This window comes from Crocodylus porosus, unplaced genomic scaffold (assembly GCF_001723895.1).
Source record: "Crocodylus porosus isolate Cpor-Errol unplaced genomic scaffold, CroPor_comp1, whole genome shotgun sequence".
Classification (NCBI taxonomy): Eukaryota; Metazoa; Chordata; order Crocodylia; family Crocodylidae; genus Crocodylus; species Crocodylus porosus.
The window spans coordinates 17,030,200-17,057,955 of NW_017728924.1; the positions used below are offsets into that span (position 1 = coordinate 17,030,200).

The following is a 27,756-nucleotide window of genomic DNA, read 5'->3' on the forward strand; positions in this document are numbered from 1 at the left end:
TTCCAAGAGAAGTGGTGCAGGCTCCTACCCTGGGGGTCTTTAAGAGGAGGTTAGATGAACATCTTGCTGGGGTCATTTGACCTCAGTATTCTTTCCTGCCATGGCAGGGGGTCAGACTAGATGATCTGCTCAGGTCCCTTCCGACCCTAGAAACTATGAAACTTTAGAACACTAACCCTAATTCTTACTATGATTATATTCTAGTGGCACCTGGCAAAACATAAGCTGATCAGATTTGCTGGTGGTGAGATTGGTAAATGAGGTGGTTGGAGGGGTCTGGATCATGTGCTGTGGCAAACATGGCCAATACCACCTGAGGTGAACAAGCTAGGGAGTAGTAAATGGGAACTGGAAATTTACTATTATCTAGACAGTGGCTTTGAGTCTACTGAGATGCTACAGACAGTTCTGGTATCTACATTTTAAAAACAAGATGCTGAATAATTAGAAAAGCTGAAGGAAAAGTACAACAATTATTCAAGTTCTGGAAGAAAATACTTGACAGAGACTTGAGCAACTTAATCTGTTAAGTTTATCAAGGAGAAGACTGAGCAGTGACTTGATTAATATGCATAAGCAGCTTCACAAATGGAAAATAAGGGGTAGTAAAGGGCTCTTGAAACTAGCTGAGAAAAGTAACAAGGAGCAGGCACAAAGGTGGAAGTTAAGGTCGATTTCATGTGGGAAATGAGCACAAATGGTTAATAGTGAGGGTGACTGCCACTGAAGCATCTTATCCAGGGGAGTAGTGGATTTTCTTCATCTTGATGTCCTAGTCAAGGCTCTCTGGCTTTTTGGGGGAGATGCCTTAGCCAAGCTCTGGGGTTCAGTACAGAGCCCTGGAGTTGCCTCATGTTATGCAGATAGTCAAACTAGACAACCTAATAATCTCTTCCAGCTCTAATATCTGCATGTGGGTCCATGAAACTTCTCAGGGTCCCACTGTGCTTGGCATTACTCCTATAATGAGAAGCAGTATCTGTCCTGAAGATATCTCTAAATAGACAAGATAATAGAGATGGGCAGCTGAAGCACAGGAGCCGGGAACAGATACTGCATTTATCCCAGAACCAGTTGTGCCTGTATTTGTACTCGAGCAGAAAAGTTCTGGAATTACCGTGTGTGTGTCCATGTCCCTTCTGGTCAGAGTTTAGAGAGCAGTTGAATGAACTGTGACATATGTGTGTATATGTATATAATATGAAAAACAGCAGTTCATTCAACTGCTCTCTAAACTCTGACCAGAAGGGTTTTATATATATATGTACACGTACACACACACGTACACACAGTCAGAGTTTAGAGAGCAGTTGAATGAATTGCTGTTTTTCTGCTACTGATTCAATTATACAAACTTGGACAGCCGTTTAGATCCATTGTGATACTCTGGACCTAGCTTAACACCTCTTATGCCATGAAGCTTTTTAGAGTTTTTCCTAGAACATGGACATCTGAATGATCACACTTTATTCCAGGAAAAATGGTTCTCCTGGGATAAATGTGTTTGTTGCCAGAGTGAGAGCTTTGTCCAAGGTCAAACAGGAATAAAGCTCAGGTCTCCTTTGTTTCGATCAGTAGTTTTCAACCTTCTTTAATTTTCAGACCCCTAAAAAATTTTGAATGGAGGTGCAGACTCCTTTGAAAATTTGAATGGCAGTGCAAAACCGTTTGAATTCTAAGTGTGAGTATTCATGTACTTTTTATTGATCATAGTCATCTTTCACGGACCCCTTAGACATAATCTGTAGACCCTCAAGGGGTCTGCAGGTCACAGGTTGAAAACCACTGGTCTGAATCCAAGGTGTAGTTCTGTTGTGTTTGACCAAACTCGTACCTGCCCTCCACTGACTTCTATCAAGTCTGAATTAACTCACATGCTGCTTTTCCAAGGTGTCACTGTTTTCCCTTATTACTTAAGAAAATAAAGCCTGTAGTTTTTCAGACACTGTTATGTGATAGACCTGTGTAATAATGGGGTATTATTTAGCCTCAAAGAGATATCAGCTGCCTCTAAGTAATGCTTTGAATCCGCATCTCCCATCACAGCTTTAGAGGGTTTGAAAGGAATGCTAGCCTCTGAATCAAGCAAATGGAAATTCTTACTGCATTTCATTAATTGTTGCCTTCTTTTTCTTCTCCTTTTTGGTTAAAACCCAGACAATAATGCAGATAACAGCAGCTGCCAGTATTGCTCCAATTAATGCTCCAGCAATGATACTTCCTTCCGAGTCTGACAAGAAGCACATGCACAACATTAATTTTAAGGCATCATTGATGCAGTAATAATCTTGTCAAGGAGATAGTAGATGGAAAGAAGAGATCTAGAGTGTGTGCTTCCAAGAAAGTAAAATCATATAGGAGAGAGAAAATCAGCTTTTTGCTGTGTTTTGACCCCTTGCTGTTAGGTATATGACCCCATAATGCTAGTTTTAGCTCAGCACAGGAAGATGAGCGGATGCTTGTCTTACTATTTGACAATATTGTTTGCTCTCTGACCCTTGCCATTGGTGCTTTAGTTCTGGGTTGATCCTCTGACCACTTGTGATCCCGATGGATGCTATTTTTGTTTTTCATGAAGAAATAGTTGCAAACAACAAAGTTAACATTCTCCCTGTGCATTTCCTTTTCCAAAGCAAATTTTTCAGGTAAGAGGCCACCAAGTAAGAGAGGAATCATTTCAAGGCCTATTGGTTGGCTTTCAAAATGTTCAATTGTATTGATTTAACTTAGTGAACATTTTACACACAGCTCTGGTTGGCCACAGGTATTCTAGTGTCACACCAGTACATTGCTGTACAACTCTACAAACATCACTGAAATGCTCTAGTCAGAGCAGAGTGCATGGGGATGTCATTGTAAAGCCAAGTAGACTCAAGATCTAGGTCTGTTTGATGAAAGCTAGTTAGAGGTTCTTGGGGTTTTGTTTTGTTTTTTAAGTCAGAGGTTCCACATTCAATTCCTAATGCCTGTTATTTACCAAAGGATGTAGCAGTTTGGAATGCCGTCTGAACTGGATATCTATTTATTTGGAGTTGATCTCTGATGTTAAAGACCAGTTTTTCCCAGCCAGGGGTTTGAATAATTCATGCTTACTCACTGACCATACCTCGTGAAAATTTATGGGGCTGATGCAGCCTTCAGTCTAAGCTGTGCCTTTTAAACCAGAAGAAACTCAAGCTGTTTTAAGCCAAGAAATCTTGGATTCAGTCTAAGACATAGCCAGAGATATTCCATTACATCATCACTTGTGTAGTGTTTTGTATGCTCAAAGTAGCTGCACATGTTAATTAATCCTCACAATACACTTGGAAGGTATGTTGCTAAATATATGTTAGCAATGCCATTTTACACGCTGAATCATGCATGACTTGCTTAAATCCCTGCAATTCCTTGGTAAGAGCTGGGGTGAGAACTCAGGAACTCCTGCCTACCAGCAACCCATTCTGATTTCAAAGTAATCTACCTTTTTAAAAAGTGAGGATTTATTGCCAACTGATTATGCTGCACAGAAATGACTTTGGTATATGTTCAACTCACGGGTTGCAGTCAGGTCAAGTTGACAGCTGCTGTTTCCCAGGATGTTACTGGCAATGCAGTGGTAGTATCCTGTTTCAAAGGTAGTAAGATTTCCAATAATAAGCAGCCCAGTTTCTGGATCTGTGACAGGTAAATTATGCACATAAATTCATGCATGTGTGATACCGAGGGAATCAGTTATTAAGACATGAATAAGAGCGATAACTATTGCAAGATGAGCTAAGGTTTGTATCATAAATTTGTTACTTCATTTATGTGAGGTAAGGCATTTTTTGTGGTATCTTTTACTGGACTAACTATAGTTAGGAGAGCTGTTGATCAAGCTTTCATGCATCAGTGTCACCTGAGGAAGGACACTTAATCTCTGAAATCTCCAAAGACTCTGGACGTTTGGGCAGTGGCATCAAACGCTTTGGTCATTTTCTTGACTATCACAGCTACAACAACATTTAAATTAAGGGTTTTCTTTAAAAACTGCATTTCTTCCTTGAAAAGTCATTATAACGTTTTACAGACAAATCTGCATTAGTGCTTGAAGACGAGGCCTCTATCCTGAATACACAGAAGCAAGTGTCTAATTTTACTCAGATCATTAATATTGAAGTCAACTGACCTTTTCTGTGGGTAAAGTTTTACATATGCTTATGTGTTTTCCAAATGTGATATTACAAATTGAATTAAGTTTTATTTCATCTCCAAGGTGAAGGAGTAAAGAATTAAACTATCTTAATATTATAAAGGTAGTTATTATAAGTCTGATTTTTTTGATACATGTTTCAAAATGTTTTGAAACAATCGGCAATACTTTCTCCAGCAATCAAGAACACAAAGACAGCACATTTTTTATGGCTGTTAGTAAATTTTGGTAGGTCAAAATAAATTTAGATTTGTGATTTTTGGAGCATACAGGGAAGGACCTGCTCTCTATGCTGTATACAGAAAAGAGTATGGAGACTGGCTATCACACACCCAGTTTTTAATGTCCCAAACTGGCCCTCTGTGGTTACTCACTGTATTGTTCTCTCACAGGTTTGATGGTATTCCCTGACAGTCTCTGCCACTGGTATGTAGGAGGAGGCATCCCTTCTTGTGAATGACAGGCGAGAGAAATTACACGATTGGGCTCTGGTGTTCCCTGTATACTGCAGAGGGGCTGTGAAGGTTTGACTGTAAAATAACAGCAGAAAATGCAAATACGTCATAGTTAGAAATTCTGGGCTAGAATTCTGCTTGACCAAACATCAGTTGCTATGTCTGTATAAACCTAGGGTTGATTAATAGACTTGAATGATGTTCTGGATTTCTACCAGTATAATGGATAGCTTACAGGTCTGCCCCCCACAGTTAGCTTGGTTGTATTGTCCACTTAATTCTAACTCAATTTACGCATAATGTAATAGGTCTGCATCTTAACTGCGGTAGAATTACACCTGGGATACACGTAGTCTAGTTTTTGCCTACAGGAGTGGGTTTTTTTTCTTTCTTTCAAGTGATAGCTACAATGTCCTATTTAAGTCATGAGTCATACTTGCATATATGTTCATTATTATTATGCAGTGCAGTAATATTTGCAAATGTTCTTTTTAAAGACATTTTTAATATCCATGCTGTTAATCTTTTTTTTTTTTTTCCCTGTGCATTTCTTTCCATCTCGGGTTTGGTTTTGGTCTGTGCTGGATAGGCAAATGCTACGGCTGGAACAGTTTTCTAATATGCCCTTGCTTGGGCATTGGTCCATTAGCCAAACAGACCACACACCTATTTACAGAGCAGGTGGAGAGTTGTAAGGTGAGACTGGTACTAACATCTGTCTTGCTAGCAAGTCAGATTTGTCCCATTCCATTGCTTTTCATACTTGTTTAGCTGTTTGTTAATGGTTGAATTAATTGGTTTCTTCCCCTTGATGTTAGGGCTGCACAAAACACAGAATAGAGCTCAGTTTGTGACTAGGGGTCTTGTGACTTGCTTTTAATAGAAGGGTAGTGTTAGAGTTGTTCATAGTATATGGGAGAAGCAGCTTAAATTCAACCAATGACCATCCTTGTGGCCTTAGACAAGTCATCCATACCAAATATTTTTATGTGTGGAGGCCTAAAACTGACTTCACGGTTGGCCTGATTTACACAGCTACTTTAGTGTCTCAAGTCTTAAAATGTTGGTCTTTTCTCTAAAACCCAGGCCCAGCTATCCCAAAAGTAATATTTGGAAGCAGTGGTTGTGCTTGTCCACATTGGCCTGTAGACAGGCCTAACTCTAAATGATTTTAAAGGCTTCTTTAATGATGACCAGGTCAGGACTGAGAGGTTCCATGTGCTAAGAGGAGGCAGCTCAGATGGTGTTTGGCTTTTCTGGGAGCTCAAAACCAGGACAGGTTCTGGATATACAAGAATAATTTATTTGGTGTCAATTTAGAAACAAGTCCTGCTTCTTTACTTTGAGTGTTTTAGTATATCGCCAAGTAAAGGAATATACATGTCCAGAGAACATGCTGTGCTAATAGACCAAGAAGTCTCTGCCACTGTAAAGGAGAGGATGCTGGGCTAGATGAATCTGTCATCTGACCTAGTCTGGCATTTCTTATGTCCCTAAGTCACATTGCGAATCTGCAGCATGTGGACTGGATTCAGCCTGCAGAGCCAGGGGTCTTTGTTCTGTTGGTAGGAGGCTTCACTAGTGCCCCAGCCAGGTGGCAGGGAGAAGTCACAGCAGCAATGTCCTTAGACCTGAGCTGAGTTATTCTAGCCCACCACCAAAAAACACTGCCAGCCACTGTTCTTGGGTGCTAATTTCCCTGTACCCCCAATCATGCCTCCTCACCCCCAATCACATATTTCCCTTAGAGCATTTTTAAAGCCTGAATTTGACACCATGCAGTAAAGCAGCAATGCTACAATATAACAAACAGAATGAAAAGATAAATTACCTAGTACCCTGACGACCACTGACTTTTGGTTCTGTCCATTTGGATCTTGTGGGTTGAGAACTTCACAGTTATAGAGGCCTGTATCTGAGGGCTGCATGTTAGAGATTGTTATTGATGCGTTTCCTGGGTTTGTTGCAGCTGTGATCCTATTCTGAAATTTTCCATATTCGTACGACTGTCCACCCTGATAAAAATAGATCTGTGACAGAAAATCAAGTGTTAGTTAAATATCAGAGAGTGCTAACTGCCTTTTTGTTTAGTAAGCTCTTAAATACAAGTGGAATTTTTGGAGAAACAAACCTTCCTTATGTCAAATTTCCATACAATCAAGAAAACTGATTAAAGCCATGCTGTACTTTCATAAAATTTGTTTTTTCTTTTTCTTTTTTGTTTCTCCCAAAGATTTCAAGCTGCTTTTAGCTAATACTATGAATCCCCAGGCATTAAGCATAATAAGCTTATTTTGCTGATCAGTAGATAAGCACTTCTACACCCTAATCCAGTGTTGACTGAAGTCTTTAGGTAATGTTATCTAGAAATCATTGTTAGCTTACAGCAAGCCACACCCCAAAACTGCAGAAGTATGGTTGGCTAAAGCAATGATAAAAATTTGTAAATGAAGGTCAAATCCTAGACTCAAGTTTCCTGCTGTGCAATGGCACCTCCTTATATTATCATTTCTTACACTAACCTTAATACAACAGCATCTCCCATCCAGCTTTTAAAAGACGTAAAAGACAATAACAGTGACATTCTGCACCCCCACTCCCATTCCTGAAGTTAATGGCAGTAGTTTAATTCATGTCAGTGTGGTCAGAATCTCAGCCTAAAGGGTCTACTCTTCATTTGAAACAGTTTTTAAAGTCCTGGCATTGTCAGGCAGAGAACAGCACAGAAAGTGAGAGTGAAAATAGGTTGCTGCTTAACACTCCCCACCATGTCAGGCAGGCCATGCACAGAACTTTGAGGTTAAAATGTTTGTACATGTGCACCTTAACAAGATGTTGACTGAGCAGCAGTGAGCACAGGTAGGGAATATAGGGGGCGAATAGGAAGAAAAGTGAGCACAGAGCCTTCCTATAGTGTAGATGAGGTAATTTTGCTGATCTTGTTTTTATAATATTCTTTTTCTCATTAGGTGAGCTGTGGTCGCTAAGATCAGTGCAGTAATTGTTATACTGCAACAGGCAGTTATGGTCCGGTGGTAGAGGCTGTAAAAATATTCATTATCTTCGTTTTCCAATGCTGTCCCCTAGAAGGGGAAGTTCTTCTAATCCCATGTGCAGTTCCTGAAGCTTGAGGCCTGATAATTGCCATTTCCTCTTGGCTAATGTGCCTGTGAAAAGTCATCTTATTCATATGGGAGCCTAGAATTTAAAACTCTGTAACTGATGTTACATCTGTCTCCAAAAATATTGATGTACATATATAAAACATTTTGTCCTCTTTTTTGACTCCTTATAACTTCTCTGTCTGGGGTTGTGTGATCCCAGCATGTGCTTCTGCCAGTGGTGGGGGGTCAGACTAGGTGATCTGTGCAGGGTCCCTTCTGACCCCAAACTACTATGAAACTATGGTTTTGCTCACTATTCAGAGGCAAGAAGAACTTGCTTCCAGACTAACACTTCCCAAACCACAAAGAGACAGTCTGTGAGTCTGCATTTATGATGGTCTCCCTAAAAAAAAAAAAAATACAAATGCAAAATAGTACATATTCAAAGCTGTTAAATTTTCCAGGTCAAAAAAGAACTGTAAGGAAAAAGTAGCAGTGAACAGGGAATCTGGACATCACTAGGTTTTGAGTCCTGATTCTGCAGTGCTGATGCAGAAAGAACCTCTGCACCTGTCTCATAGGACATAATTTTTAAGTTTTGGTACCATGCATACAACTTCTTGGCAAGTATGTGTTTTTCCAGCTTGAGCTCTCTAAACAAAAGAGTTTCAGAAAGAAAATGCACTAGAGAGTCAGGGGTCTCTTAATCAGCATTGATCATCTGTCTAGTTTAGAAAACCAGCAATAGCACTAGAGAGTCTATCAACAGTCTGCTGGGCTGTAAGAGGCAGCCCTACTCCCACACCTACTAATATCTAGAGAGGGACCTACATTGAAAGATTGCACATTGAATCTAAATCCTAACATTTCTAAAGTTTGACGGTGTTTGGGTTGTTTTTGGGTTTCAGGCCTATCTCCAGTGGGAATGGGTTTGATCTTGTTCTCAGTTAAACAGGTATTCTTTCATTGCCGCAAATGTTCAGGCCAGCATGCTCGAGTGTTTAAAAAGGCTAAATTCTGTTCCCAGTTGGCCTCAGAAATGCTTAGCATTTACACAAGTATAAATCATATCAGAAACTGCCCCCTCTGAATACTGTATTGGCATACTTTACACTTGTCCATACTGTGCACTCATTTAGTCTTCCTTGGGCATAAGCCAATATCCCCCATGATAAACATGAAAAAAATGCTACATCTGGGTGTGGCGTAACAGTCGAGCTCCATTGAAGTCAGTCCAGACTGTGTAGCTGATCCTCTATGCAGTGCTTTGGAAAGCTAATATTCTGTGCTTTATCTTCTATCTAAACGCATACAAAGGAAATGTTTTATGTGCACTGAAAAATCAAGGACAGGTGTCTAAAGAGATGAGAATATTTATTTTTCGTTGCAGATTTGAATAAACACTTTCCATTTTTGTACAATGAAACAGAACACCCTAGAGCAATTAATTTGGCTTGGCTGTAGATCCAATTCTGTTCAATGCTTCTTACATGCTCACCTCAGCAGCTATGTTGTTTATTGCCTGAAGGTAAGTTGTGAACACTGAGTAATGATGTTGTTAATTGCAAAATATATATTTTGTCCCAAAGGTCTGACTGGCTTCTAGTACACAGGAAACATTTAACATCTCATGTTTGGAGTAGTATGCTGCAGCTTTACTGCTGATTTTAAATTCATTTCAAATCAGTAGTTTTTGCTTTGTTTCAAAATTGCATTTTTAAGGCAAAGTCCTTGTATTTTTCTTTGCAGAGTCCTCACATCTGTCATGCAGGGAGCAAATCTGAAATGCAAATCTTTGCAAGACTTAATTTCAGTCTGCATCATGGCCTATTTAACCCTTGAGATCTGTGGCTCTGCTACTCCTTTTAAGGTGAGCAGGACACAATTTGGTGTTACATTGCTATTGTAGCAACGTTGTACAACTGGTCCTATTTTATTCCTGGTAAACGTATCCATCAACATTTTTTGTGATCATGCCTGTACAAAAGACTTTCCCCCAAAAAATAACAAATGGGAAAACTTGGATTTATTTTTATTTTTAATTGCTTAAAACTAAAAATCTAATGCCTGGGCAAAATTTTTGGTTTCACTGGCTAAAAGAACATTGTTAGCTAACCTTTTTTTCCTCTCCCCTGCCCCCAAACTTCTCCATTGGGGTAAAAAAGCCAATATTTATTCCAAATTGGACAATTATGGCAGAAATTTCTGTTTCAGTAAAAATCCATGTTAAAAATGAATTTCTGACAAACTGTACCAGGAAGTTCAGTTGTCTACAAACCACATATTAATTGACTGAATGTAGCTCTTAGCTGCACTTGTGCAACTCTCTTGAATCTGCTGTTGCAAGCAGAGTGCCCTGCCTTGGTTCAAAATCAAGCTGCACAGAAACCAGCTATAAAATTGTTACATATTTTCAAGCACCAACTTTGTAGCTGGTTGGTTCTCTTTATAGCTGGATAGATACGTTTATGGTATGATAATTACTTTGTATGTGTGGCTGGTTTAAATTTATTGTGCAGTTAACCAGTTCATTGTATAATGTATCTAGCGTGGCAGGTGCTTGCGACTAGTGTTTATTCAAATGGTCCAGGTTCTGTCCAAAAGCAGAAAGGTAATACTTTGGGCTCTTACCTTGTAAAATTAGTGCTGGGATGGGGGAGAAGGAGACACCTTCACATTTTGCTGTTTTTCAGCAATTCTTGCCTAGCACTGTAGCCCTTGATGGCTGCTATTCAGAGGGGCTAAGCAGGATATAGGAGTTCCAAAGGCAGCAAACAACATCTGGCTCTTTGTTTTCATTTTACTTTGTTCTAGTGTCAGAAACCTCTGAGTATTTAAAAAAGAAGATACAGAGGAAAGTGGCCTTGTTGCTTTGAGAAAAGGGGTCACTTCCCCCACTGCCCCCCAAAAAACATTTTTGGTTTCAGCAAACAGGGTTTATATAACAGTTGCTCTCTTTCTCCAGCTGTAAGGAGCCTGTGACAGATCTAAGGAAACTGATAAGTTCAGCAGAGAGCATGGGCATAACATCTAAGACACCTGTTACCATGTTGTTTATAAGCTCTACAGCAGTTAGTAGATTTTTGCTTTTATGGTCTTGAGCTAGTTTAGTGGTTTCAGTGTAGCTGTGCCATGAGTATAAGGTAGAGATTAAAGATAACGTAGATACAGCTCAGAAACTAAATGAACACTCTGCCTCAAATTTTAATAAGGATAATGATGCCCAATCCTGGGGCAAGATTAGAATACTAATTGGAACTGGAGTGGAAAAGATAGTCGCTACATCCAAAAAAATCCCAAACCCTAAAAGAGCTGTAGTTTCTCGCATCAGGGGTATCGATAATTGATTTCCCAGAGTTCTGGCATAGGAAATCACAGGTCAGGTAGGAATTATTTTATTAAATCTACCCTGTGAGGCCAAGTAACATGTGACTGAAAAATAGTAAATACCTGTATTTAAGAAGGGAAAGGAGGAATGAGCCAGGTAACTGCAGATCTTTTAAATCTGACTTCCATAATGTGCAAAGCCTTGAACAGATTTTCAGGAATGGCTGACTAAAGACATGGCACTAATTGGAGAATGGTATAAATTGCAGCTTGGGCTCCTAAAAGTAAAATGTGCCAGTCTAGTCCAATGTTTGTCTTTGATAAAACTGATGATATTCTAGATGCACAGCATCAGTAGATGTAACCTGACTAGATTTCAGTAAAGATTTTCCATATGGACATTATTAGTAAAGCTGGAAAATGTATGAATTTGTACAACTGTAAGGTGGGTAAGGAACAGGCCAAAGGGGAGATGACAGCAAGTCATGTTGAAAGGGAAGTACTGGGGTGGATAGTAATTCCCAACAGAGTTCCTTAAGGACTAGTTTTGGGACTAATTTTCATTAGTATTTTTATTAATGGTTGGCACAGAAAGTAGAAGTGTGTGAATGAAGTGCACTAACGAAACAAAGTTGGGAAGTCTAGAGAACAGAATGGCATTACAGAGGGAACAGAATGACATCGAGAAGTGTATGCTATAGTTGTCAGAATAAAAGCCCAGTGGCTGTATTTTTATTTGTAGCTTTACCAATAAGGATTCTTCATCCTAGTCTGGGCTAAATCCTTATACTGTCCCACATCTAATCCACAAGTATTCTAAATTTCCTAACTCAGGGCCTTCTTGAGGACATTACCTCTTTTGGGTATCCTTTTTTGTCATATTCAGCTCTTTGCTACATCAGCTCCTATAAAAGGATGCAGTGCTGGAACACCGCTGTTGCTGTGTTGGTGCCCTCTTATTTCAGTCTATGGCACTAAAGCCACTCTCTTCAGACCTTTGGTATCAAGTGTTCAGAAAGCCCATCTATGTGGCTGTTTTCATCCCCTTCTGCCACTAGCATTTTCTCTAATTGCTTCACTAGATTCTTTTTCACACCAGAGTTAAATGCAGAACGGAACCATGTTACCATCCCTACCATTCTGATGCCATCAGATCACCCCTAGGACTAAGTTTTTAAACATCTGGAACAGTAAAGGAAAAATACATTTAGCTTTGCACATAGTAACAGCTAATTAAAGGCCAAGATTCGGTAGCCACTTAGCTAGTGTTAATCCAGACTAGCTCCCTTGATTTCCATCATCTGGCACCAAAACCTTTTGCCAAATAGAGCTTCTTTTCATGCATTTTTATATAGACTGATCTGCTTGGCAATGACAGGAAACTTATATTTTGCATTGCTGCAATTTTTATGTGGGCTAATTGAAGAAAATAATGACTGCAGTCTTCTTGTCACAACTGCACATTGGCAAATTGGGAGTATCAAAAGACAATGGTCAAGAACAAAAAGAGGAGATAGAAACCTACAGAAAAATATGGAATTAAGCACACTTCAGGTAGCTTTAACTGGTGCAACTGTTAAACAGTTATGGATCAAGTCACTTCACAATCAAAAGACCAAAAAGCTCGTTCATGGGGCTGAACTGCTACTGAGAAATGTCTACAGTGCATCAAGTTTACTCATGCTTCCCTTACACACTAGCTATGCAGGCCTTTTAACTATTGCTATTGAACATTGGGTGAAGGCAGGGTAGAAATACACATTATAGATTAACTAAATTTGAGCTGTGTAAGCTTTTGTGAGTCTGAGTGTACTTCATTAGATGCTGTCATTGAATTGGTACCTACTAGATTTGATGGTAAAAATCCCATTGAGGTCAAAGGAAATTGGAGAGGCATGTGAACTGGAGGTAGAACAATGGATTGCTATTGTGGATAATTAAGGGAAATCAATTCTGCATTCATGTTTGAGTACTTCTGTGTCCCTCATTTCTGTTGTCAAGACAAGATGAAGAAGACATTCCTCAAGGCTAGATGCCTGATAGGGGAATATGTAGTCACTCTTGTGAATATTCTGTTCCTAATGCAAACTTGCTACAATTTGTATAGTAGAAACTTTCAAAAATCATGCAAGAAATGAAAGAAACTCATCCAGGAGTACTTGGGATTTAAACAGTGCATTAAGGCCACTGGATAGATCAAAAAGGGATAAGTTTAGATACAGGAGCTCGAGCCATAAAACAGTTCCTAGATGAGAATTCCTCCAAAAGCTTTAAATTTAGATGACGCAATTTTCATTCCCTCAATTCTTATTCAAGAATTGGTTATGTTCTTACTGATAGAGCTTCAATGAATAATTTCATGAATTGTACCTTTCGCCCTTTTAATATTTCAAACCATGCTGCTTTAAAATACATACCAACTTTTAAGGCCCATCAACAATAAGAGGAAAACTTTAGAGTATAAGTAGAATTCAGATGCAAAAACTTAGGAATTGTGCTATTCCTATAGGAGTGATCTGAATTCAAGCCCTGCTTGCTCGGTCTCAGCAATGAGGCTGTTGGTATGTAGTTTCCCTCCTTGGGTAGAATATGAGGTGGTCAAGACACTCATCCAGCCACATGGAAAAGTTGCTGAGAAAAAATTAAAATTTAATTAAAGTAACTTTTTCCTGCCATAAACATCAGGGTTTGATTGAAAACTTTAGAAGGGCCACCTGCTTTTATTTCATCTCAGTTCATGCATCAGCACAAGGATGTCAGTACAAAATACTATTTTGACTAGCTCTGTGCTGGTAAGAGAAATGAAACCATGCAGTTCTCTTTAAGTTCATGGGGTTTTTTCTTACCTGATGTCTCCAGCTACATCTTCCCCGTGCATCTGTCACATACACCATCTTTTGACAACCACTGACTGACTTTTCATCCATACTCTGAATATTGCGGCACGGGGAACGCTGTATTTGAGTAAAAAGGTGCTGGTCTGAGAGTTTAATGTGACTTGGAACATTCACCCACAAGTAAAGAGCACACACTCGATACAGCTGCTCTAAAGAACTTGGTAGTGTTAGAGTTGTTAGAGGGTACATGTGCAATGAAGTCAATGAAGTTTGCAAAGAGAATGTAGTACCCTTGTTTCTTGCTACTTCTTCAGCAAGCTATAGGCTGAGGGTCCATTCTAATTTTTTTTGAGTTATCTATACAATTCCATACACTAAGTAGAAAATGTAACTATTTGCTTCCAAGTACAGCAGTTAAGACCTGCTTGCCACTTTCTTCCAGTCTTTTGTACCCTTTGTCCTTTTGCAGTTCTCCGTTTTCAGGACCATAGTTCACTTCCCCATTGTTTAGGTGTCAGATTCAAACGTCAGTCACACCAGTGCCAGCCTGGGATATTTCCACTGATGTCATGGAATTGGTTAGGACTGTGCCAGTATGGAATAATCAAGTTAGCATTGGTGGAGTTCTCCCAGATGGGTACAGGTATAATTGAGATCCAGATCTCATCCTACATATCACATTATGAAATTGGTCGTATTTTTTTGTGAAAACAAAGTATCTCATGGTACCAGCTCCCTCATCTGAATCTCACAGGTATGATGATGAAAAAGTGGGTGGCAGTCAGGCTTCATTTAAAAAATGGGTTTCACCCAAAAGGAATGCTCTCATGATTCAGACAGCCAAATGGTAAGTACTCTTCTGTGCTACATGAGACGCATTGGTTCGGTTTCTCAGAGTGTCTCTCGCTTCCTGGGCTGGACCTGATAGAACTGTGAATGCCACATGTCTAGCCTGTTAGGCCTGTCTCTTGAGGCTAGGGAGAGAGCTCTTCATACTATCAAAGGGCAATATTAGGAAGCTGTACAGGGAATGCTGTGTCAGTTTCTTAGTTGGAACCTATGACAGGGCCTTTGAAGGATCCCTAGGGCTTCTTGGGAGACCTGGCTGCAACTGTTGCCATCTTCTGATCCTTGAAGAAATTTTTGCTCCCCATATTTTGCATGTAAACCCAACACTCCTGAAAGAGCCCTAAAATGAACAACTCTAACTCCTGTTCATGTGTTCCAATGTCTTGGACCAAAACTTCCCCTTCTCAAATGTTACATAGCATAGTATTGCACCACTTGGCTGCTCCCTTCACCTCAAAAATGGCTTTGCTGTAGTGTTGATGTTCATAGATAGTTGGCGTGTGGGGAAAAATATTGGGATGTTTCAGGTTGAAAAGTTGATCTTTAATAGAAATATAAGCTGCGATTCATTTTATTTGCTATACAAATTCTTCCCATTCTGATCCTTAACCAGCATCTTTACAGATCTAATTGAGATGTCATCACTTGCAAATATTCAAGCTTGAAATTTTGCGAAATATTTCAACAAGAATCAACATAGTTGATTTAGCTCCTGGCTATTATTGGATAATTAATAGTGTCAGTTTCAGGCCTGACCTTGTGATTAGCTCTGTAAGGGCAGAACTTGCCCTGCCTGGGCAGAGTCAGCTGCAGGATCGGGACATCAGGCTTCAATCCCTCAAACCATTATCCATGCACTTTTAATGTTGAAGTCAATGGGACTTCTTTCAGTTTATAAAAGTAAGCATGGGAAAAAGCCTCTGCAGCACTGGGGTTAATTAACTACCCTAAAGTAATATGTATGTCAAGGATACCAATTGATATGGAAACCAAAGCCAGTCTATGACTCGGCTTTCCCTCTGTAAAATGAGGATAACTTTAGTAATGCATGTTGGTAAAGCACTTGATGCTATTTTCTAATTTTTAGAATGAATTAGAATTAATTAGAATCAAAATGGTATTAACCACTTTCTAATTTCAGACCATCTCCATTGTAAAATCTTAGTGGTTAGGGTAAATAGAGAGTAAAAAGGATTCAAAACCATTTTGCCTCATTAATTTTATATTTATAGTACTTGGTTCAAACGTGGTCAGCATTTTTGTATTGAAACTGTAAATAACAGTAATTTTGTCTCTGATACACTGCTGAGACCAATGTGCATACTGCACAGCACTTACTATGATAAAAACAAGGCTGGATTTTGCATTTTGCTATGGCCTAATTAGCAAGAAAGAATCATATTCAAATTTCATATTTAGCTGTTTTTAAATAAAATTATCATTGCTAACACCTGTTGTTTTGCTGCTTGCTACTTTTCTACTCATACATTGTCTATGTGCAGCTTTTGTGGTATTTCACCTTCTGTTTAACTGCCACTGCTTTTAACTCTTTAACACCTGTGGCACTGCAGAGCACGATATGAAAACACCAAAATAAATGATCTCTTGAGGTCCCTTCCAGCCTTATTTATCTATGACACTTTCAAAAGAAGAGCAGTAATCCCTCCATGTGATATCATGGCATCTGTAGAGCAACTGTGATACACTTTAAGCTTGAAACATTAAATGTTTAATGATACATATTTGCCTTAATTAATCCTAAAGTTCTGTAGAATTTGCCCCAGGGTTGGCACTGGGGCCTGAGCTCCCAAGGGTCCCATTAGCAGCCAGAAGTTTCAGGGGTGCTATCCAACTGGGTGTGTAGTAAACAGTAGAGACTTGATACTAAACCTTTGCCTGGGATTCCCATAAGCAAAACTCTGCCCCTCAATTTGCTCAATTATTTTGTCAGACCCGGGACAACAGGTCTTATCCTCAGCTGCTAGAAATCAGCTTTGTGCCATTCAGAGAGGGAAAGTTATGCTGATCTACATTAGCTGAGGACATTTTCTTTGTGCTTGTTACACATTTCAGGCCAAATAAAATTATTTTTTTTTTTTTTTTAACCCTTACACATGTGTAAGCAGAGTATTAACATGTCTGACTTTCTCTAATATAATAGTGATGCTCAAAACTATATTTGATGTGAAAAGCGCAGGTATTTTTTGCAATATTTTTGAAACGCACATAATTCTTTTATTCAACACTTTTGGAGAAAATTTCTGTTATGAAGTGAAAAATTTCCTTTTTTTTGTTGGGAGGGGAATGAAAAATTTCCCCCAAAAATAATTTAGGGTTGAGAAAAGGTACTTCTAATCAGAATATGTTTTGATGAATCTTTTTTGCCAGCTCTACTTAAATCTTACGTTATTTGGTTAATTCTATGAATTCTTAAAATACCCAACACAATCTATAGTTCTAATATATTTAATAAGTTCCTGTATTGCTCCATTCTGCTGCAAGCATTTTATGGTCTCTTGCCAGTCTGTCAAGATATAAAATCATTTTTGAGTGCCGTTTCCATAGTTTGTGCACAAACAACAGAGGCACAATATACACAATTGCCCTGAATTCATGTTTTAATAGTGGCAGAGCAAAATCAAAATATAATGTGAAATTTAATATTAAATTAATGCCCAAATCATCTAAGACTGATTTCATATTAAATAAATTAATTTAAAAAATGTAGTATAATGAGATTCTTGGAAATAGGGTATGTGTCCCAAATAGTTCTCTTAAAATCCACTGGTTATAGTCATGGTCCTTTCCTTCCAGTATTTGCTTTTATACAGTGAATTTTACATTACATTTATTCAAGTTTGTATAGCAGTTTTGAACACTAGCTCAATATCCCAGGGCTATCTGAAGGTCCCAACCTAAAAGCCTTCATCCACATGCATATTTTTAGGCACACTTGTAAGACCACTAAGTCAATAGAAATTTCTTAAGTATTTGGAGGATTGAATCTAACAACCAAGTCTAGCTCATGCTGATGTGAAAGGAGACCTGGCATCTGACTTCAGCAAGAACAGATTTACGGGGTACCACCCTGTGTCCATTCCAGGTTCCACTTTATTTAATGAAAAAACAATTCATACTATAAAATGTGTGAGATACAGGAATGAATTTACCAAAAATTTATTTCAGTTAGACTATGAGAGACAGTCGTAGGAAAAACTGTTTTAAGACCACAACTTTCCATTGACTTTGGTAGGAGTTAAAAGCACAGAAGCAGAAGGATCAAACACTTAGAAGATTGGTCACTGAAGTTTCCTTGGCACTTAGGAACATAAAATAAATTTATTCCTTTTAAAATTTCCAGCTGATTCAGAAAATTCATATGGTTAGGAACCTTAGGCTGTGTTTTCTCATTCCTAGCCACGTTTACAAATGGTTCCACCCTCCTGAATATCTGGAAATGTTCTGATTAGCTTCTACAGTCTGTGATTAGTTATTTGAACTTCTGTCTATTCATTTTTTCTAATTTGCAAACAGAAAATATAGTTTTTGTGTTATTTTTCATCCTGGGAAATTAAATGCGACAAAAATACTGATTGTGGCATCTAAGCAAATCACTTATATTCTCTGCCTGAACATAGGACAAGGTTTTTGCTAGAATCTGGACTGGTACGGTACAGTACAGTACTGCACAGTGTTATTTACAGTGAATGCAACTTACTTCAGCAAATAAAATAGGGTTCTGTGAATGCTGTATGAATAAACTAGGACAACTGGTGTGAGTAATATTAATGACTAATCACATAATTAGTCACTCAGGGAGTTAATATCTCATAGTGGTGTATGGTATAAGTAGTAGAGTAAAGAAGGTAGGGCTGGGCCCACTATTTGTCCTTATGGCTGATACAGAAACTATCAAATTATTGTGATATGCTTTAGTTTAGCAAGTTCTATTATATTATATTAAACTGCTAATTCTTCAATCTTGTACATTACTATCATGACTGTTGTTGTGATTGTTTAATGCCAATGATAGACTAGGTTCTTTATAAGACCCAAATACAGAAAGACAGTGCCTCAAAATAATTTATGATTTGAGTGCAATATATGAACTCATGGGTGCTGGTAAACCTCCTGCATATCATTCACCTAATGTAGTGAAAAAATTGATGAAAAACAATAATATCTGTGTGTATAAAACAGGAAATGCTAACCTGAATGCTACTGTGACTGGTATGAATGTGTTAAAAAATTGAGAGGTGCCCACAAAACACCTGCTAATACAGCCCTATATGTATTATTGCACTGGGGCAGGGAGTAGATGAGCTACCTTTTACCACCCAGAAAACATATTAACTGATATTTTGAGGTCAAGAATGCAGCTAGGCTCTGATAGGATGCTAAGTCCTTCCCTGGCCCTCTGAAACATGGGCAGGCCGCTGCAGCAGCCCTGAGGAGAGTCTAGACTCAGGGCACGATCAAAGGGTGCAGCCTGTTCGTGTGTGTACATGCCGTGAGTCAGGAATGGTTTCCAGGCTTCTACCAAAGGCTGCTATCACACATTTTCCCCTCCTTGTGGTAGGGAAGTGGGGAGGGTGGATCTGTGCAGTTGTCCTACAAAACATGTCACCATACTGGGATGGGAGGGAGTTGGTATTTCGATGTCCAGAGAGGAAGGACAGGCATAAACTTGCTTTCAATAGTGGAATGTACTGCTGCTTGTGTGAGGCCTTCAGGTGTAGAGAAATACAGCTAGGACTTGTGCCCAGACAAATTTTCTACTTACTAATGGTTAAGATGTCCTTTGCTCTTTTAAAGACAAATAAATTCCTCCTAGTATCACCTCACTTAGTTACCAAGTCACTGCATCTGTGGCTTAACTGAGTGATACCGTAAGGGAGCTTCACAGAGGCATGGAGTTATGATGGGTCAGGGAGCTTTCCTATCAAATAGGAAGACTAGTTGCCTGCTGTAAGGTGCCCATTTAATTTTTTTTCCATGTCTAGATCCTTCAAATGTCCTAAGATATCAGAGTACCAACCTCTCTGTACAGCGAGAAGGACAGATTGTCCAGATTTGAAGACCATGGTGAAGTTCTGTGCTCCACCACAGACTTCTTGTGTCTGGACAAGCCATTTTGTTTTTTCATGCTTTATAGCAGGAATAACGCCACTCTACCTCACGGGTGGTGTGAGGTGACGTCCATTAAAAGTAATGGTGTCCTCTGACACGCTGGGTGGAAGAGCTACATAGGGACTTAGAGACAATAACTACAGTGAATTACAAATCTCTTCTTACTGTGCTCTGTTGCTTCTCCTTGGCATTGTAAAAAGTCCATTGAATAAAAAGTTTTTCCAGAGGTTGTGATGTCGTGTAAGTGCAGAGAAGTGTGGCATTTCCACCAACGGTGACATTCACTGGGCTTTGTGAGACTGTCACTGTAACACTGCTGATGTGGCCTGCAAGGAACAAGAAGTGAAGAGATATCAATAAGGGCTGAGCACACCAAGAACTACTACTTTGGTTGCCCTAGATTCCCACCTTTCATGACAGAAACCTTGAGGAGAAACATATTGCTTTCTTCTACTATGTAGAAGATTTTTTTCCCCCTGGGGGTGGTTGTAGGTGTTTTAGATATTTCCCTGGGCAAGCAAAATAAGAGTTCTCTAGAAATATCTTCCCTTCCATCTGGAGACATTCCTCTTCCCAGCTCCTTGTTCACTGATGAATGGCACCTTTACTCCCTCCCTACATGGTATGTGGCCTACAGCCTGTGACCTGTGTGGCATGTGGCCCCCAGGTGCTCTGAAGTTGCACTGCCCTGCCTTATAGGAGAAGCTATTCTTTAATCCAGCTCAGCCATATGAGACCAACACGATGAACATCAAAAAATAAATATAGGTGGTAAGCAATTAAAACTGGCTATTACAATTGAAAGGAACAACCAGCCATTTGAACATAATTTTTGCATATTTTCCTATGATTCTGTCTTCATTTCTTGCTTAGAAAACTGATGTGTTGTTGACCCAATGGATAGGATCCTATGCTTTTTATCTAACTAGATCACACATGGTATCAGGCCCAAACATTATACAAGACAACTAACTAATGTGAACTGTATCTATCCATCAAAAACTATTATGAAGCAAAAAGCACCCTTTGGTGAGTTGAAGTTTCTTTTATACTGTTCAATCCAATCTTAAAGTTACAGCTTAATGGTGCAAATGTTCATTCTTAAAGGGCTAGAAAACTTAAGGCTCTAATAGTGACCTGTGTAAGAACCACTGAGATGAAAATGTTGTGTTGGAAACATAATGAACTTGTTCCATGTACAAGTAATAGTGGCATTATATTGACATGAGAGGTAGGTAGCTGTGTAAGTCTAAAGTCAGGCAGAAGACAGGGTAGATTTGTACTTTAGGTTCATGAAATCTTATATTACATATCTTTCTGATTTAGTTACTTTATAAAGTACAAATCTACCCTGCCTTTTGCCTGACTGTATTGAAATGTCATTCTTCTTTTAGTGGAATATTTGTGCATCCTCTCATAGACCACTACCATTAATTCACAGGCAAAACTCCTCACTAATATCAGTAGAGTATTCTGCTCAAATTTTAATATTGCTAAATAATACCATTAAATAATAATATCACTCAAGATGTTAGGGCTAATATATTCTCTTTGAGGTTAACAATTAGAGCTGGCTGGAAGATGAATACTTACATCCGTAATAACTTTTAGCATTTCAGTATTTGTTTTTGTTCTGCACTGGAGCAAAACATCTTTCAAATGTTTTTATAAATTGCCACTATGCAGAAAATCCTATTTTCCAGTGACAAAGGTTAGACTTCTTATTTTCACGCGCTCTCACTCTCTCATCAGAAATGACCCAGAGGGCCTTGGATCTCATGAGCCTTTCCATCAAATTTAGTCAAAATTGATATATCTCCTTAAAACATTCTGGGTTCTGTGAAACAGTACACTTTGAAAAAAAATAATCTCACATTCTGATCAGTTCTGTTAACCATAGAGGCTCTACTTCTGCCAGTGATGTTCATCAGTGAGACTATTTCTAGCCAGTGCTAGTAGGAAAATAGTTTCTACTATTTTAAATCTACAAGTGGACCTAAACAGCCTGATCCTGAATCAGTGAAATCCAGGGGAGCTTTGCTGTGAAAGGTGCAGGTTCAAACAAAAAGCTTGGCTCATGCAAGTAGTCCCACTGATGGGACAAACTGGTATAAATAAAAAATGCTTGGTGTGAGAGACCTGTTGAGCCCACGGTTCACTGTTCAGAGCACTTCATCCATTTAGATCCTCTAAGGCATAACTATGAGATCTCCTTGCTACAGACAAAGTTAATAAATTCTAAATAGAAACATACAAAATGTAAGCTTGCTAACTTGATTCTGGCCGTCGTAGAGATCCATACCGATGATAGACACAGCCTTCACTTTCCTACTGAACAGCTGCTCTGTTAGCATCTCAAATCTCTGTCCAGTTTTAAAATTAGATCAAATAGTTCCACAAAACTAACATAACGTTATGTTTGTTTCTATGATAAAAAGCCATATTTAAAAGAAAAATAGACTTGTGTTGTGAAACATTAGCAGAAGTAGCTTCTGAAAATTTTTCTTTGACCTCCAGAATAAACACTGTCTTTAAGAACTTCTCCTGCAAAATGCTGAGCACTACCTGTGGTATCTGATGCTTTACAGGAAAGGAAGGGGCCTTGGGCACCAGGTCCAATAACCTGTTTTGCAGCCAATCATTAACTGAAGAAATCCCCCAGATCACCACTTCACACCCTCAGCCATAACTGCAAGGAACAGTATCCAAAATGCAAAGAATAGGTACCCCAGAAAACGCCTTTGAGGAGATAAGGACATTGCCAATCCTCTGCTACTGGAACAGCAGAGAACCAGTTAGTTAATATATGCTCAGAAGATGCTAGAAAATCTTAAGAAAAGGCAAACATCTGCCACAATCCATGCCTGTCTGACCTAGAGAAGAATTCTTTCCTGACCCCCAAATTTGTCAATCAGTAGGACCCCCTAGCCCAGAACATCTGGGTTTTCTAAGTACTGGCAGAAGCACTACCTCCCAGTCAAAACCTTCCGGCCTTAGCTGTGGCCAGTGTCCCAAAGCCTCATAAGAAGGCAAAATTTAAAACTCCCCAGAAGCCAGAAACATTCATGGGGGGAGGTGTTCTTTCTTGGCTCCAACTGGTGACCAAGAAAAGTCCTTTGGAGTGGGATTACTGGACACTGTCCCATGTTTTCAGTATGCACATAAATCTATGTAGGGGGGGATCTCAATCGCCATTTCCCAGGCATATTGCCCAGAGACGACAAGGCAAGAGTAGGAACAAACCCAAATCTTGAAACACCTGGAAAATGCTGCTGCTAGCTCTTTTTCCCTTCTAGATTTATAACAAAGCATACAATTACAATCTGCAAGCAAAAAAGTTTCCTAAGCTAAAATCCTGTATCAGTCAACATGCTATAATTTCACACACTATTTTCCTTGGCTTCATAGCCACAATTTTCATTCCAGCTGGAAATACATTTCTGATATTCTACTTTGCCAACCAAGTTCAACTCTTGTTCAATTGATTCCTTTATTTTTCCTCACCTGTGAGGGCTGCTATAATTGTAATTATCTTCAGCATTGCCGCAAACACCATCTTGAAGTCTGGAGAGGAAAGAGACCAGATGCTGCTGGTTCCTCAGACTAAAACTCAACCAGTTTTTTTTTCAAGTGGGTTTGTGTGTTCCTTATCAGACGCATATCAAGAAGTCAACACCTTTCTCATTCTCTTCTTTATCATATATATGCTTTTCTCAAAGTAGCTGAGTAACTGTTCATTCGAAACAATTTCATGGGGCGTTGCACACTGAGGCGTTTGTTAATAATAAACCTTAGGATTCTGCAAATTCTGTGGGCTAGATTCTGCCATTCTTACTTTTGCCACAGTAATGCTTGACTGCATTAATATATCCACCAATTCCAATGGGATGATTTGTAGAGCAAGTTGAGTAAATGACAGAATCTGGCCTCTACTTCCTTTTAATTCCATCATTTGCATTTAAAAATGGGCAGTATTGAGATGATGATTACGGGATGTATGTTTGAAAAATGCAAGCATCTATTATTGGGTGGTTTCAAATATAAATGCTATACCATGTTGCAACTGTGTGAAACTTCTGCAGGAAAACAAAGGGATCCCCTTTCTCCTCTTCCCCCACCCCTTTTTTTTAACAAATTAAATGCAAATGCTTTTGACCCATGTAGACAGACACTTGACTGGGATCGTTTAGTCAGAGATGCTCCTGCCTTAGACTAGATTAGATGGATAAGGCAACTTCCTGAGGTTTCTTCCAGCTCTACAATCCTAGGATTTGCACAGTACTGATAAGAAAATTGTGCTGTGAATTCATTCTGCTTTATTACAAACACTGACAGCTGCATAACTGAGGAGGAAAGCAGGGTGGTCTAGCAGAGAGGCTTTAATAGCTGAAGAACTTGGTTCTATTCCTGACTGCAGGAATAAGAATTAATAATATAAATGCCTTAATATACCAGATAAATCCCTCATCTGAAATTCTGTGTTTTTTCACAAAATAGGAACAGCACAGCCAGTACCCCAGCTGACTGGAGGTCCATTTGTTTGGGACATGTGGCCAAAATTGCTAACTGTGGTCATAGTGTTTGTGATGTAGGTACTTCTCTTAGGGACTGGATTGTAACCATTGCTCATGGTTTTTCATGGGTCACCAGAGGCACTAAACAGCCAAGAACAGTTGCCTACCAAGCAGCATGTTCTGGCATCACGTCTGCAAGGAAAAGGCTGGATATCATGTATCCATCTCAAACCATCCAGCTTCCTCATTGTCGTTCTCTTACATAGGTGACAGAATATGCTGTGGTTTGTCATTCTAACAATGCGTTAGCGTAGTCGCCTCAGAAAGAGAACCAAATCTAGACAGCAACCTCTTTGGGTTTTTTTTTAACCATTTAAATAATTCTTCAATGAATTGGAGGCTCAAGCTTCTTTTACAACTCAGCTTCTTTCAGTGAAGAGTAAGGCTAAGACCTTTTAACAATAGGACCAGTCAGTTTGTAACAGGTGGGAGTGTTAAATCTTATCTGAAGATAATGGCGAGAGCCCAGTACCAGGAACTGCGTGTTAATAGACTGTATGACTCAAACCTATGTACACTGAAACACATTCAGCCAGGTCCACATCTAAGTAACTCCTATTTATACACTCTACAAACAGAAGCAGTACTTGTTAAAAAAAAACAAACCCTGCAGGCACACCTATAGGAAAAAGCAGGCCTTCCTCTCAGTCCCTAGCTAAGCATTGAGATGGTCCTTCAAGGCAACATATTTCTGTCTGAAGCCTAAATAACTAAAACCCCCTAAGTAATTCCATGTTTGACTTGACTAAGATCTGCAGCACTTTAAGCCTTTTTTGGTTCTGAAACACATTAAATAAATTATTGTTCCAAGATACCAAAAGAGGTATATCATAGGGGATTAAGACAAAAATGTAATTATGTTTCAAACAAGAGCCTCTGAATCCATCATTAGGTTGTCTTTCAAATGCACTTTACATTGAATTTGATAATGTGCAGCCTTATTAGATGTCTAAAAAATAGTCTTATGTGCTGTTGCTGAGAGCTTTTTGTGCTGCCTCAAAGTAGTCTAAGGATAATTGATGAAATCTGTTATTTTCAAACTCTCAGAATACCGATAGTCGGGAAATGGTCTGATTATACAACACTTGTATGTGGGCAACACACGCATAAGTGAAATCAAATACACTTAGTTCTTTGTAGTACTTCATTATAACTTCATTCGTGTTTGTTGATTAATTCTCACTCTTGAACCACACTAGTATGGGCAGCAGATCGCAGCTCTGCCCCAGCTCCAGACCATGCTGTCAGCAACATAAGATCCCAGCCCTGGAGCAGCCCTGCCAGCATGGCTGGGGCCAGTCTCCACGAAAACCCCAGCTTCATGTTGTCACGGCACCGCTGCTGCTGGGGTCTCCATGGAAATGGGCTGCAGTGATATGGGCAGGGGCTACGGGGAAATGGAGTCTGCTGCAGGCCAGACTTTGCGCACCCCTGGGTTAGTGTGTATGTATAGCCCATCTCCTACTGAAAAGAATAAGAATTTCTTACCAGTGTGTCAATTTGCCATAGGCCATATGCTTCTAACATGGGTGGGCAAAATATGGCCCATGGGCTGGATCCGGTTTGCCAAGGGATTTTATCAGGCCCAGAGGTGGGCAGCCTGGGCCATAGTATGTGTAACTGGTCCCGCTGCCCTGGGCACACAGCAGGGATGTGATAGCATAGCAGCCAGACTCCACTGCACGGCAACCCCAGTGGCAGTGGCTCCTTCTGGATGCTCCTGCCAGCATTGCAGACGGACCCAACCCCACTGCCTGGGCACTCCAACATGTCTACCCCACATCCACCACTGGAGCAGTACTGGACAGCAGGCAGGTAGGCTGTCCATGGAGACCAGCCAGGGATGCGTGGGCAGGGTGAGCTCATCTGGGCAAATGGGGGATGGGGCCACAGGTGGGAGGAGAGTGGTCTCTGGAAGTGGAACAGGTGGATGGGGAGTGGGATGGGTGGGCAGGGCTGGCACTGGGGCCAGGACCACGGGACAATGACAGTACAGGGCCAGGGCTGGGGTCAGGGCAGAGCTGTGACCTGCTCCCAACATAACAGATCATGACCAGCCAGACCAAGGAACTGGGCGGAGCAGGGGCCAATGCGGCCCCTGTTGCCCCCCATCCCAGCACAGGCATACACAGGTAGCCCAAGTACATTGCAGCTGTAGAGCAGCGCAGCCTGGGAGCATGGGGTGGGTGGCCTAATCCAGTCATGATCTGTTGGGGGCTGTCCCGCGCTCCTGGGCTGCACCACTTTGCAGCTGCAGTATACTGAGGCTGCCCGCATGCACCTGTGCTGGGGTGGGGCCTGGGTCTTGGGTGTGTACTCTGCCCTCCTCCCACTTTGGGTCAGTCATGGTCTGTCATGCAAGGAGCAGATCACAGCTCAGCCCTGGCCCTGGCCCTGGCCCTGTTTCCGCCTGCCTACCCTGCTCGCAGATGCCACTCCCTGCCCTTCTGCAGCCCCATCCCATCTGGCTGGCTAAGCGTGCCCTGCCCACGAATATCCTATCACTTAGGGAGTTTTGGTGAGCTGTGGGGGGGTTGCTGACTCGACACACAACAGCTCACCAAAACTCCCCAAGTGGCCCTCCAGCCCGAATGATTGCCCGCCCCTGCTGTAACAGCTAATGAACATTCTCCTTTCTTGTATTCATAGAGGGCCTGTGATTTTTAGATCAGGATAATATAGGTACTAATCCCACTTATTTAGATTTATATCCCACCCTGTCTGGAAAGGCTCAGAGAAACTTCTACAAGGAGTTTTATAAGGCTACAGTGTATAACAACACCTGACCACTCTGAGGCTGCTGAATATTCAATAACCAGGTGCAGAAACCAGAAGACCAAGTCAGAACACCCTGGGTTTCCTGCATTCAGCTCGACCAATTTACATGTAGTTCAGGAGGAGTCCTAGGGCCCAAATAACATTCATATCTGCATGCAAATCTTTCTCTGGGTTTTTTAGCTCAGACCCATTTCTGATGATTATTTGTTTCACACTTTCCTCTGTATCCAGGGACATTTATTGGTCCATCATGAGCCCAGGAAAAAAATCTTGCTGCACCCAAGTTTTCTTTGTTTCAGAGGTTATTATTCAAACACAAAACAAACAGGAGTTATGGGATTTATGCCAAGGACATCATCCTTGCAGTTTCAGTTGGAGACAACATTCTCCTTCATTTCCTGCTAACGATGTCTTGTGTGTTGTAATGGGCTTCACCCGAGAGGTGACTACATTTCGGTGCAGCATGATCAGTTTTGTTTTTTTCTCTTTAGATACCTCGCATCTGATTGTGGTTTAAATCATGAAAGT

At 40.1% G+C, this 27,756-nt stretch overlaps 1 protein-coding gene across 1 annotated transcript in view; it reads right to left on the minus strand.

Annotated features, from left to right (window-relative positions):
- VSIG1 (V-set and immunoglobulin domain containing 1) overlaps positions 1-23,439 on the minus strand; it is a 26,021-nt gene extending 2,582 nt beyond the window's left edge. Inside the window, exons 1-6 of the mRNA XM_019540436.1 lie at positions 23,381-23,439; positions 20,042-20,202; positions 6,461-6,659; positions 4,549-4,704; positions 3,538-3,657; positions 2,104-2,230 (exon numbers count right to left, since the gene is read on the minus strand). Coding sequence (XP_019395981.1) covers positions 2,104-2,230; positions 3,538-3,657; positions 4,549-4,704; positions 6,461-6,659; positions 20,042-20,202; positions 23,381-23,432 — 815 coding nt within the window. The 5' untranslated portion in view covers positions 23,433-23,439. The remainder of the gene's footprint in view (positions 1-2,103; positions 2,231-3,537; positions 3,658-4,548; positions 4,705-6,460; positions 6,660-20,041; positions 20,203-23,380) is intronic.
- Between the last annotated feature and the right edge of the window lie 4,317 nt (positions 23,440-27,756).